At 40.4% G+C, this 12,160-nt stretch overlaps 1 protein-coding gene across 1 annotated transcript; it reads left to right on the top strand.

Moving 5' to 3' along the window:
- The first annotated feature begins 4,333 nt into the window (after positions 1-4,333).
- On the top strand, positions 4,334-8,401 carry cnga1a (cyclic nucleotide gated channel subunit alpha 1a). Its single transcript, XM_070919475.1, is given in 7 exon segments — positions 4,334-4,428; positions 4,519-4,585; positions 4,850-4,980; positions 5,063-5,167; positions 5,536-5,642; positions 6,753-7,363; positions 7,469-8,401. Coding segments are annotated over 7 exon segments (2,049 nt in total).
- The last annotated feature ends 3,759 nt before the right edge of the window (positions 8,402-12,160 follow it).

The following is a 12,160-nucleotide window of genomic DNA, read 5'->3' as shown; positions in this document are numbered from 1 at the left end:
CTTCTCTTAATTTTAATTTAAAAACTGCTTTCTCTTGTTTAGCAAAGGAAATAAAGACAACTATATCTTAATTATATGTTATGTGTTTTTCTCTAGAAACAGTCATGATGAAGCTGTTGGTTTTCATGATGTGCCTGCTGGTCACCACCTTGGCTGCTCCTGTAAGTCTCTCCTAAACATCATTTAGACGGCAAACCGATCCCTGTTTAAAAGATTTTAAACACTGTTTTTCTTCAAGGAGAAACATGCACAAAGCCATTGTTGCTTCCTCATTTCTCTTGCTTGGCTTTCAGGCCCCGGAGAGTGACAGCAACGAGGAAAAAGTAAGGCTAGCTTTCTTGTGAGGTTTCTGTGTCTGTCTGCCGTGGCACGTCGGCCCATGTTTTCTTCATGTCATCAAATGTACAGTATGACAGGTGTCTGACAGAGAGATTATAATAGATAATATATAATAATTGGCTTAATTGCAGCACATGTCTGGAGATGTCTGGTATTTCTTCTGCAGGTCGCAGCACATGCTAATGAGGCCCTGAGGTGGATGGAGATGTACAGGCTGTACCAGCAGCAGGTAGTGGGGGTTCACTGTAGTTTCAGCAAAAAAAGAAAAAAAAAAGAAAGAAATATAAATCATCTGCTTGTCAATTCAGACAGTTTGGCATTAATCATTAATTATAATCATTAATCTGTATTTTTTCAGGGAGTAGTTGGAAACCCCTTCCTGCCTGCTGCTGGTGCTCCTGTAAGTTTATATCTTGTTAAACTCTAATATGAGTTTAGTTTTAGATTGATATGAAAACTTTTAACATCAACATAAACTCTGGCATAATTACAGAAGTTTGTGTGTTACTTATTCGTGAATTATTCATTTGTTTAGGCTGCTCCAGCGGTGGCAGCAGTGGTAAGCACACACACAGCGCCGCAACATCTTACCTGTCACAATTCAATATGCTGTCTGAGTTTAAAGTGTTCTGCTTATGCAGGTGGATGCTGCTCCAGCCCAGCCAGCTGACGTCCCCCCTCCGGCTCCCGTTGCTGATGGAGATGCATCAGAGGAGGAGACAGAGGTGAGCAGACATCTTCATAATAAACTGAACTGAATTAAACTATAAATGTAGATCTGAGATCATTTCTCCTTGTTTGGAGAAATGTAAAATGTGTTTCAGTTCAGTAGTTTGTATAATGGTGTATGTTTACTGCTGCTTTGCACACAAATGGCACTCCTGCTGAAGGTGCCAAAACAAAGCCCGCAGTACATTATGGTTTGCCATGCATGAACAAGAAAAACACCCACATTGGAGAGCAGGCTACCTGTGGATATTGTAAAAACAGCATGTAGGCAGCAAAGTAGCATTCAGATTTTCATAAAAGGTCTCCTGCCCTATATTTCAATTGGGAGCTCTGCCTAAAAAAACCTGCAGTGTTTTTGTTTCCCATTTTGTTTTCACACACACCGCAGATATTTTGACTTGTCATAGCAAGAAAAGCACTAACAACATTAATGGTGTCCCAGTAAGCCATGACAGTGTGACAGTGAGCCAGCATGCACAATACCAGGACCCTGAAACTAAATCAAATTAAATTCAGCCATCATTTATTAGTTATTATTTACACATGTGCTTGTTTTCCTGTTGATTGCATGATGTGCCCATTAAAAAGAAAACAGTCAGATATGTTCTGGCCTGTCTGCTACTTTTCCTATAATGCAATCTGTGACCCTCCCTGCCTGGTAAGAGGCATAATACAACAGTTTTCACAGGCTAGGTAGTACTCTCTCCATGACAAGTAAATTGATCTCCTGTAGATCAGTTTACTGTATCTGGAATGTATGAAACTCAGATCTATGTCATATTCTTTCTTTCTCCTTGGTACAGGATGGCAACCCTGCCCCCAAAGCTGCTGCTCCTGCAGCCCCCCTTAACTCTGATGAGGTAGAGGAGGCCGAGGAGGTGGAGGCAGCCGAGGCTGAACCAGCGGTGGTTGAAGCAGCACCAGCAGAACCGGCAGCAGAGCCGGCAGCAGAACCGGCAGCAGAGCCGGCAGCAGAGCCGGCAGCCGACCCTGCAGCAGCTGTCGAGCCAGCTGTGGTTGACGTCCCTGTAGATGCTGCTGCAGTTGATGCTGCTGCTGTGGATGTTCCTCCCGTTGATGTGGTTCCTGTTGATGTTGCCCCGGCAGCCCCCGAGGTGGCTGTTGATGCGGCTGCCGCAGCCGATGTCCCTGCTGCTGTTGATGCTGGTGCTGTTGATGCCGGTGCTGCCCCGCTGGCAGCTGAGATTGACACGACCGGAGCGGCAGCAGATCCTGCTGCACTGTAGTTATCGTTGTCTTATTACCAGCCTAAGTGCTCCTCTGTTAGCAGTTACAAAAATAGCTGGAAACAGCAATGGGCAATGTAGTTGCAGCACAAAAGGATGAAAAAGCTGTAGCAAAAGGAATAGAGACTGATGAAAAAAATCTGTAATGCTCTTTGTAAAGCAAAACAAGTAAAGTGTGTTTTCAGTTCAGAATGGACAATCAAAACTTTTCTTTGTGTTCCTCTTTCTGTCTTTCTGTCTATAATTGCAATTCAGTCGTAATTGATTGGCCATGATCGTGCACAAAAGATCCACATCTTATAAAATATATATCTTTCAGGACTTTGGGGACTCTTGTAGGCCTTTGTCTCTGCAGATATTTTGACTTTTGTTATAGTAGGGAAAGCGCAGGTGTTACAAATAACATTAATGATGGCTCTGTTCTATTCAAGTGTCCCAATAAGCCACGAGAGAGTGACAAGCATGCACAATACCAGGACCCTGAAAGTAAAGCAGCTAAATGGAATTAATTTGGTTTACACCTGTGCTTTTCCTACTGCGACATGTTGACATGTCTTCTGTGATAAGACCTATTCTATCAAATAAAGGACATGGTATCTACAACATGGTGAGTCCGCTCCCATCACCACCAACACACACAACGAAACCACATAATGCCATAATAATTTATACTTTTCCCGAAATGATCCAGCATAAAATAAAACTTACAGCACTTCAAGGGATGCTCATCAGCTCATAAAAGAGCTGTAAAACTGCAAACACCACATCATCCAACAGGGAGAGCCACTGAACCACAGGATGTCTACAGTACCAAGGGGAGGAGGATCTCCTGCTATTAGGATGCAGGCAGCAATCAAAACTGACAGAGGTTCAGATTTAATTTCACTCTCATGATTCTTATTCATATAAAAGGAACTGGATCCACCTGATCTGAAGTCTGTAATACCCGGCGCAGTCTAATAGGATCAGAGCTGGATATGGCTGAGAGTGCTGACTGAGCAGGAGTATGTGTTTGTGTGTGTGTGTGTGTGTGTGTGTGCAAGTAGACTAAATCCTCTGCTGTTCCGCAAATGGTCAGGAAAATTATAGCCTGTGGCAGATAAAAAAAAAAAAGAGGTGTCAACATAACATGGTTTTCGGGGCTGTGGCTCCTCACTAACAGGTTAACTGAGGGTTGTCCAAACTTCACTTGAACGTATTTCATCTCTCACTGGAGTGGACAAATAAGGAGGATGAGTGACTTTGCCTCTCGTCTTCTCAGCCACCTCTAATCCACAAATCCTTATCAGGGTCACTGAGACTCTATGACACAGTTAGTTAGACTCAGTGCTTATTAGGTGACACTTGTCCAGCTACATTTTAATATTATTTGAATTAGCATCTAATGGTTGATACAATAAATCTGCCGCTGCTGTGAGTGGCCAGCTTCCAGATCTTACAAAACCACAAAAAGGATCAAAGGAAAATGGACTTCACGTTACAATAACAAGTGGAAAAGGTGAGTTACATGAACCTGAATGGATTACGCTACAATTTGGAAACTGTTTTTGTAGCATCACCCGTTTGGTCGACCAAATTTGATGTCACACAATATGTTTTTTCTCCACTTATTTGATGCAATTCTGCTAACTGTGGTTTCAGACTGCAAATGCAGTGATCACAACTTTCAGCATTCACAATGTTTTCTGGCTCTTTTCACACAACTGGATATGCCACACAAACAGTGTTTGGTTTACAGTATTTAAGATATATAGAGAATATTACAGTAGGTGTGATGTGTATTATGTAATATGTGATGTATGTCTATGTAAATCTAAATCACTGGACTTTTATGGAGTAATATTATATACTACATAACATATTTTGCTAATTCTATTTTCTGTTTTGTGTATACCACTAAATGGCTACTGTGATACACTGTTTCGACAAAGGTTGTTTTTCCTTTTTGCTCTCTTCAGCAAGGAGATTTTTTTAATGTGTTTTTTTTTTTTTGCAGGGTAAACTGCAGACCTGCTGCCATGACCACTTCAACAACCCTTCCCCACCTCACTGTGCCACCTCACACTGCACCACAATTTGCCACAGACAATGAAGAGCTCAGTGAGGATGAGCCGTAAGCAAAACCTTCAAACAGAGAGCTTACAATACATTAATGAGAAATAACAAGTAAGACCTGTCAGTTAATGTGCTGTGTTTGTTCCAGAAGTGGACCTCCATCAAACCCTCACCGTCTGCTCAATATGAATAACAGCAATAACAATGAAGAGTAAGTACGATTATGGAGTCACGAGGAGATAAGTGATGCCCTTGTAAAACACAGTTTCTCTTTGATATGTCTTGAAAGTCTTTTTTCAGTTGGTCCCATTCAATGTTTTAATTAATCCTTTTCCAGGGAGTAAAAGAAAAAAAAGGAAAAGTAATTATGTTATATTACAAACCATTTAGTAAATTTAGCTTTAAAAGAATATTTGATGCTCGGTTTTCTCCAATGTATTGATGCACGTTACAGACAGGACAAGGAGGAGAAGGAAAAGGAAGAAAAGGAGGCAAAGGAAAAGGAGGAAAAGGAGGCGAAGGAAAAGGAGGAAAAGGAGGCAAAGGAAAAGGAAGAAAGGGAGGCAAAGGAAAAGAAAGAAAAGGAAGAAAAGGAAAAGAACAAAGATAAGTAAGTGCACCATTCAGAGGCACCTTTTCAAGTCTATATCTTTCAGATATTAAATTTACACTTTCTTTATCTCTTTTCGTAGGCCCAAAGAATTATTTGTCATTAATCCTGCTGGGAGTTTGTATTACAACTGGCTGTTCATCATCACACTACCAGTCATGTACAACTGGACCATGATCATAGCCAGGTGACTTCTGTAAATCAGTGATTTCCTTTTCAACACTGTAATTTCCCTGCAGGTCAAATATTCATGTGAGTCCATTCAGCTCCATTAAGTGCTAATCATATCATAATCCACATGAGGCTGCTACAAATCAATGCAGTTTTAGACTGCTTTAGGCTGACTTAGCCTTGTTCTTACAAAAGCAGTTGGCACGTTTTTTTAATTTAATTTGAATAAACAGCAATAATGAACACTATAGTTTGTGTTTGTTGAGACTAGTGAGCTTGGCACCACTGCAGCAGCAGCACTATAGGACACAGTGGTGAAGGTGCTAAATATTTTTAATTTACAGAGCACACTTATTGTTGATGGTCTTCTTCTCCTTCAAACAGGGCTTGCTTTGAGGAGCTGCAGCACAACTACCTCCTTTACTGGGTTATTCTGGACTACACCTCAGACATAATCTACCTGGCTGATATGCTTTTCAGGACCAGAACAGGTGAATAGCTGACCTGAGCCTACCAATCTACATAAAGGCTTTCAAAATCTGTTAAAGGATAGATTCAAGGATAAGTCTGTCTTAAAACAACACTCACATAGCCACATCAGCAGCTGCGTTTTTTCCTCCTGTTCATACTGCGAGTGAAAAGATCCCTTCCTAATGGGATTACAATGTAAGTGATGTGGAACTAAATCCACAGTTCTGTGCAAAAATGTTTTTTAAAGCTCAGCTGAAGCTAACATGAGGCTTCAGCAGTCAGAGCTAGGCAAATTAAGTGGGTATTTTCAGTTATAGCACAAATTTCCGTCTTTGAGTTATTGCCCTTCCACTGCAGCTATACTGTATAATATATATATATGTGGGGAAGTCTGTCTGGAGAAACACAACGAGGACATTTTGTACTAAAAAGACTGTAACTCTGGGAGATGTCCACTTCATTTGACCAATTCAGAGTGCTGAAGCCTCTTACTAGTTTCAGCTGAACTTGAAAATGCGTTTTTGCACATACAGTAACAACAACTGTGGATTTTGTCCCCATCACTTACACAGAAATTGCCTTAAGAAGAGATTTTTTCACAGCCAGTATGCACCGAAAGGATGGTTACAGCGACCAATAACATACTGTATGTGAGTGCTGTATTAAGGTAGACATGAAATAATGTGAACCTATCATTTAAGCATTTTAAACACATCTTTTTTTTACAGTGTAGATAAAAAAGTGTTCATCCATCTTGGACTTAATGTTTCATTGTTTTAAAAATCTGCATCACAATGGATGTAATTAGGATTTTTTTGGGACACTGATCGACACAAATACAAAGAGAACAATTCTTTACAAATTGATTTCAATTGTGAACATAGTATTGACACCCCCTTTACTTTGAGATGCCTCAATCACTGACGCAGCCAACTGTTTCTAAAAGTTCCAAATAATTTGAATTTGAATGGCGATCATCTGCGTGTAATCAAGGCGTTATAATAGCAATAACAGCGGATACTTTTGAAAGGCATTTAATTCCAACCTTTCTCAGGGAGAGTTACTTTCACTCATAAAGAAAAAACCTTGTACATATTGTGTCTATAAACTTTCTACTTCTTTGAATGCAGGTTACCTTGAGCAAGGCCTGATAGTGAAAGATAAGAAGCTGCTAAGAGATCGCTACATTGCCAGCTTCCAGTTCCGTCTCGATTTTATCTCCATGCTGCCCACTGACGTCTTCTATTTCTACCTCGGCCTCGACTACCCAGAGATCCGCCTCAACAAGCTGCTGAGATTAGGCCGCTTGATGGAGTTCTTCACGAGGACAGAGACTAAAACCAACTACCCCAACATCTTCCGCATTGGAAACTTGATCATGTACATCCTCATTATCATCCACTGGAATGCTTGCTTCTTCTTCTCTTTCTCCAAATCCATTGGCTTTGGTGCTGACGACTGGGTTTACCCGGCTTTGGATGATCCTGACGAACCTGCATTTGGGGAACCCATGAGGAAGTATGCGTTCAGCCTCTACTGGTCCACACTGACCCTGACTACCATTGGAGAAACTCCACCACCAGCCCTGGACTCAGAATTTCTCTTCCACGTGGTTGACTTTTTAGTTGGGGTCTTGGTCTTTGCCACTATTGTAGGAAACATCGCTACCATGATCTCCAATATGAATGCTGCCCAAGCTCAGTTTCAGGCTCGAATTGACAACATCAAACAGTACATGCAGGTAGACGGATCTCTTTTTTCCACTCAAAAGGTTGTAACATGAATGAGAACAATCATCTGTTCTTTGATTGTATTTTGAATGTTCATTTTTTCCTTTCATTCATAGGTACGAAAAGTCAGCAAGGATCTCGAGTTGCGAGTCATCAAGTGGTTTGACTATCTGTGGAATAACGGCAAGGCACAGGATGAAAGACAAGTACTGAGGTATCTTCCAGACAAGCTCAAGGCTGAGATTGCCATCCAAGTCCACATGGATACACTGAAGAAAGTTCGTATTTTTGCAGACTGTGAGGCAGGTCTGCTGATCGAGCTGGTCCTCAAGCTGCGGCCACAGGTGTTCAGCCCCGGAGACTATATCTGCAAAAAGGGCGACATTGGCCGCGAGATGTACATCATCAAAGATGGAAAACTTGCCGTTGTTGCTGATGATGGTGTCACACAGTTTGTTGTGCTGGGAAGCGGCAGCTATTTTGGTGAGATCAGTATCCTTAATATTAAAGGCAGCAAAGCAGGAAACCGGCGAACAGCCAACATCCGCAGCATTGGCTACTCAGACCTCTTCTGCCTGTCCAAGGATGACCTGATGGAGTCACTGGTAGAGTATCCAGATGCCAAAGGCATGCTAGAGGACAAAGGCCGGCAGATCCTGATGAAAGATGGTCTGATAGACTTGGACCCAGCTAACATTATGCCTGAGGCCAAGGAGCTGGAGGAGAAGGTCAACAAATTATACAACACATTGGAGCTGATGCAGTATAAACTGAAGAAGATTCTGGGAAATTACAAGAGCACCGACAAGGCTCTCAGACATCGCATCAAGGATCTGGAGCACCTAACAGGGGAGGAGGTGGAAGATGAGGATGAGGAGGAAGGAGAGGTGAAAAAGGAAGAGAAAGAGGTTGAAGGGGAGAAAAAGGAAGATGAAAAATTAGAAGAGGGGGAAGGAGATGGGGAGAAAAAAGAAGAAGAGGAAAAAGGTGAGGAGACAAAAGATGAGGAGAAAAAAGATGAAGAAACTACAGAAGAAGAGAAAAAATAAATCCATAGTTTCTGTAAAACACCAAGCACTTTTCTAATTAGCCACCATAGAATCATTATCACAATGAAATCTTTCTTACTGGACTTGCTTCTTAAATGACTCACAGATGATTTAAAATGGCAAAAGACAAAAAATAAGAAACACTAGAAACCGGCTGAAATACCCACTGGAACTTAAAAAAGGCATGGCCATTGTATATATATATCATAAAAAATTAAAGACAGTAATTCAGTGGACAAATATTGCCTATGACAATATTGACATTCAATTAAAATAAAATATTGGCTTCAGTTGTCCTATTTATTGTGATTTTCATGACTAGATATGCACAATGTCATATTCTGGAAAACCGTCAATACTTCCCAACCCTTCAGTGTACCCTGTTGTCCACACGAGGATAGTAAAGAGCAAGGATTTACAGGTAATCACAATATCATACTGTAGCTGTGCAGTATGTGTTACACATCATGCAACTGGTGAAGCTCTGGGACTGCACAAAATCAATCAATAATAAAGGTGGTTAATGTCAGGCATTTGATTTCTACACCACATTTGTTCAGTGTTTTACAAATTGCATAAATTAAAGAGTAAGAGCGGATTAAAAAAAGAATTAAAGCAAAATAATAATCAATAGATATTAGTGAATGGCAAAACCAAAGCAATGTCAAAAGTTCAATTATAGGCAGCAACAAACAGCTCGGTTTTGAGTTTAGATAATTGAGAAGGTTGTTCCAGGTATGTGTGTTCAAAATGCAGCTTCCCCGTATTTTGTGTTGACCTGAGTAACAGTCAGCATGCCCGAGTCACAAGTTTTTTAATACAGAGAAAGCATGTCAGAAATATAATTAGGTCAATGTTCACTATGTGATTTTTAGCCCAGTTGCAGTATTTTACAGTTGATTCTCTATCTCTAACTCTATCTTACTGGTAATGCAGACACTTGAGAATGGGCGTGATATGTTTATATTAACTCACACAATTGCCTTTTGAACAAGCTGCTGTTGCCTAAGAACTTTCTTTGGTAGCTCTGCAACAATAGTCTTACCCAGTGGTTTCCAAGTGTTTTGGCTTGCAATAGTTTTTAAGTATTGAACTGTCACCAAATGTCCTCAGTGATATCTACTACAAGTTACCTTTTCACACATTATGCAGCAGTATGTTGAAAGAAATTGAAATTGAAATTGCTCTTCAGTATTACAATATGCGTACCCTTTACTCTAGAAAGGTCAGCTAGAAAAGGTGAACAATTCTTTACAGTGAATGAGCTCATTCCCCATTTCAGTCCGTGTTCACACCAAACTACATTACTGCTGCAGTGAAAATAACTGTTTTTGAAAGAATTGAGGGTATTACTGTTGTGCAATTGACTTTCTTAGTGGGGTTTGTTTTTCCTGAAATGTCTAAACTGAAACATTCATTCAAAGAAAAAAGACAGCTGTCACATGGCTGTGTGGTTTTGAGCTACAGCGCTTGAAGCAATGAAAGTAAAACATCCAAATTCTTAAATTGAAAACTGTTTCTTCAGTGGATTGACAGAAACTACTGGACATGTTGGAGTCTGCTATTCAAATGTGTGCGTGTGAGTGTGTGTGTGTGTGTGTGTGTGTGTGTGTGTATGGCACATTGCTCCACATCACTGAAAATGTTTAATTTGATTTTGCCCAGAAAAGACGCAAAGAAAAATAATTTCAAAAAAGGTCTTAAATCTTCCTCACTCGTCACTACTTTATATGTACATACATCAGCGCCACACTTCACCAGTGAACAGAACTGACGTCTGAGGGAACAAAAACAAATGCCTCTTACTCTCTCCTCTAAATAACAGTGTGAAAGCAGCCGAGCATGTGACTATTGATCATCTTTTGTGTTGGTCTCTCAGCACTGATGACTGCGTGGCACCAGCACAGAGTCACATTCAAGACCTCTAATGCATTAATCAAGTCATTGATAAAACCAAACCAAGAAGAAAAGCAACCAATTTGTGACAACTGGTACGACTGAATGAGTCAGACAGAGATGCTGGTGATATGTTGGCGGTCTTTGAGGAGCCTGTGCCTGTTTCTGTCGTTTTTTCCAGACGTTATTATTGTCAGTGTTGTACATCCTGGAGTAAAACGATGTCTTTGTGTTGATTAATGAAGAGATAATGACAGCAAATGGTTTCTTATATTGAACTGCAGATGGTGGCAATTTAGAAAATGAAGGAACAATTGGTCTTGGTATTCTATTTTCATCTTATCCTAAAACTTCCTTAAGTCCTGTGAGGTTTGCTCATACTAGTGTTTCAAGTCAGATTCACCAAACTCTCTACACTGGACCAACGTGTTGTCAATCGCTCGTTTCAGCCTGATGAATGCCACCTGTTCATGAGAAGATGCACATTCTTGAGAATTCATCAATTCAAGTCCTGGTTTTCAGCAAATTTAGCAGCGTCAGTGGAGGTAATAGAGGACCCTAAACAATTTGAAAACATTAACCGTACAGCAGCCTACGACATGTCATCAGAGCATTAATATGAGAGGCGGTCTAGGGGATGTGACAATCACAGAGATATTAGAAGAGAGAATATTATAGCCAACAGTAGGTGATGTTACATTGTCCAAAAGAGGGTGATGCTGTGCAGCGACCTGCATAAAGCACCTGAGGCAGCTGTCGGAGGGAGAGAATTCTGCTGGTAACCACTGAACTGTATACGTTTCTGTGACGAAGCAATGATGAGGATGACACGGTGAGCAGAAACTAAATGTTGTATTAAGCTTATCTTCGCTATGTATTCTATTTTAGTTTGGTATCATATTTGAACTCCTAATTCATTCAGATGAAGGCATTAGGATTTCAGGTTTGCCCTGAGAAGAAAGACAGACTATCTGTACTTCACTCGTATGACAGCTCTGGACCACTCGTGAATTTAAGCTCCAGGAAATTCATGAATGTCACAAATTCCTTTAAATCATTCGTATGTGCCACTGAATTATACAGAACAGACACATGTAAAAGTGATTTTTATGTGTGTTATAAGTAAATCACAATAAATACACATTTGGGCCCCCACAGTGTGTCAGTTGGTTTGTGGTTGGGCCGCAACTAACGACTATTCTCATCATTGTTTACCAAGTTGATAATGTTTCCATTTATCGATTGTTTATAAGGTGTCAGAACAGAACAGTGAAAAATACCCATCTTCACACAGGTAGCATCTTCAAATGTTGTATTTTGTCCGTCCAACAATCCAAAACCCAAAAATTGACGATGACATAAAACGTAGAAAGCACTTAATTGATTATCACAAAAGATGGCAATTGATTTTCTTTCACTCAACTAATCGATTAATTGGCTAAATGTTTCAGAGCTACTTTGTGGCAACCTAACTAACTATAAAGGTTTCCTCTTCTCCCGTCACCAGGTCTTTGCTTTTACCTAAAACTACCTAAAACCTAAAACACACTGTACGCCGTATAAATATTAACACACATACTCAGTGTTGTCATGAACTCAATTGGGAAAGCCAATGAAATGTCTTGGCAGAGCGGGAATGGTGAAGTGATGGAGCACATGTCATTTATCCTGGGTAAATTGCTGCCTAAAAGGCTGATTTCCCAAAGGAGATATTTCTCTGTGGGATTCGAAGCCGGAGGGGCTTCACTGTATTGAATAGAATTAGCACAACAATCATCAAAGGAAGAGTAAAAGGTTTATAATTTACATTAGCTAGTTAAAGACATGTAGCTGAGAGTACAAGTACATTTACACAAGTACTGC

This window comes from Enoplosus armatus, chromosome 2 (genome assembly GCF_043641665.1).
Source record: "Enoplosus armatus isolate fEnoArm2 chromosome 2, fEnoArm2.hap1, whole genome shotgun sequence".
NCBI classification, from domain to species: Eukaryota; Metazoa; Chordata; class Actinopteri; order Centrarchiformes; family Enoplosidae; genus Enoplosus; species Enoplosus armatus.
Note: the sequence above shows the minus strand (reverse complement) of the source record. Positions and strands in the feature narration are given on the sequence as shown.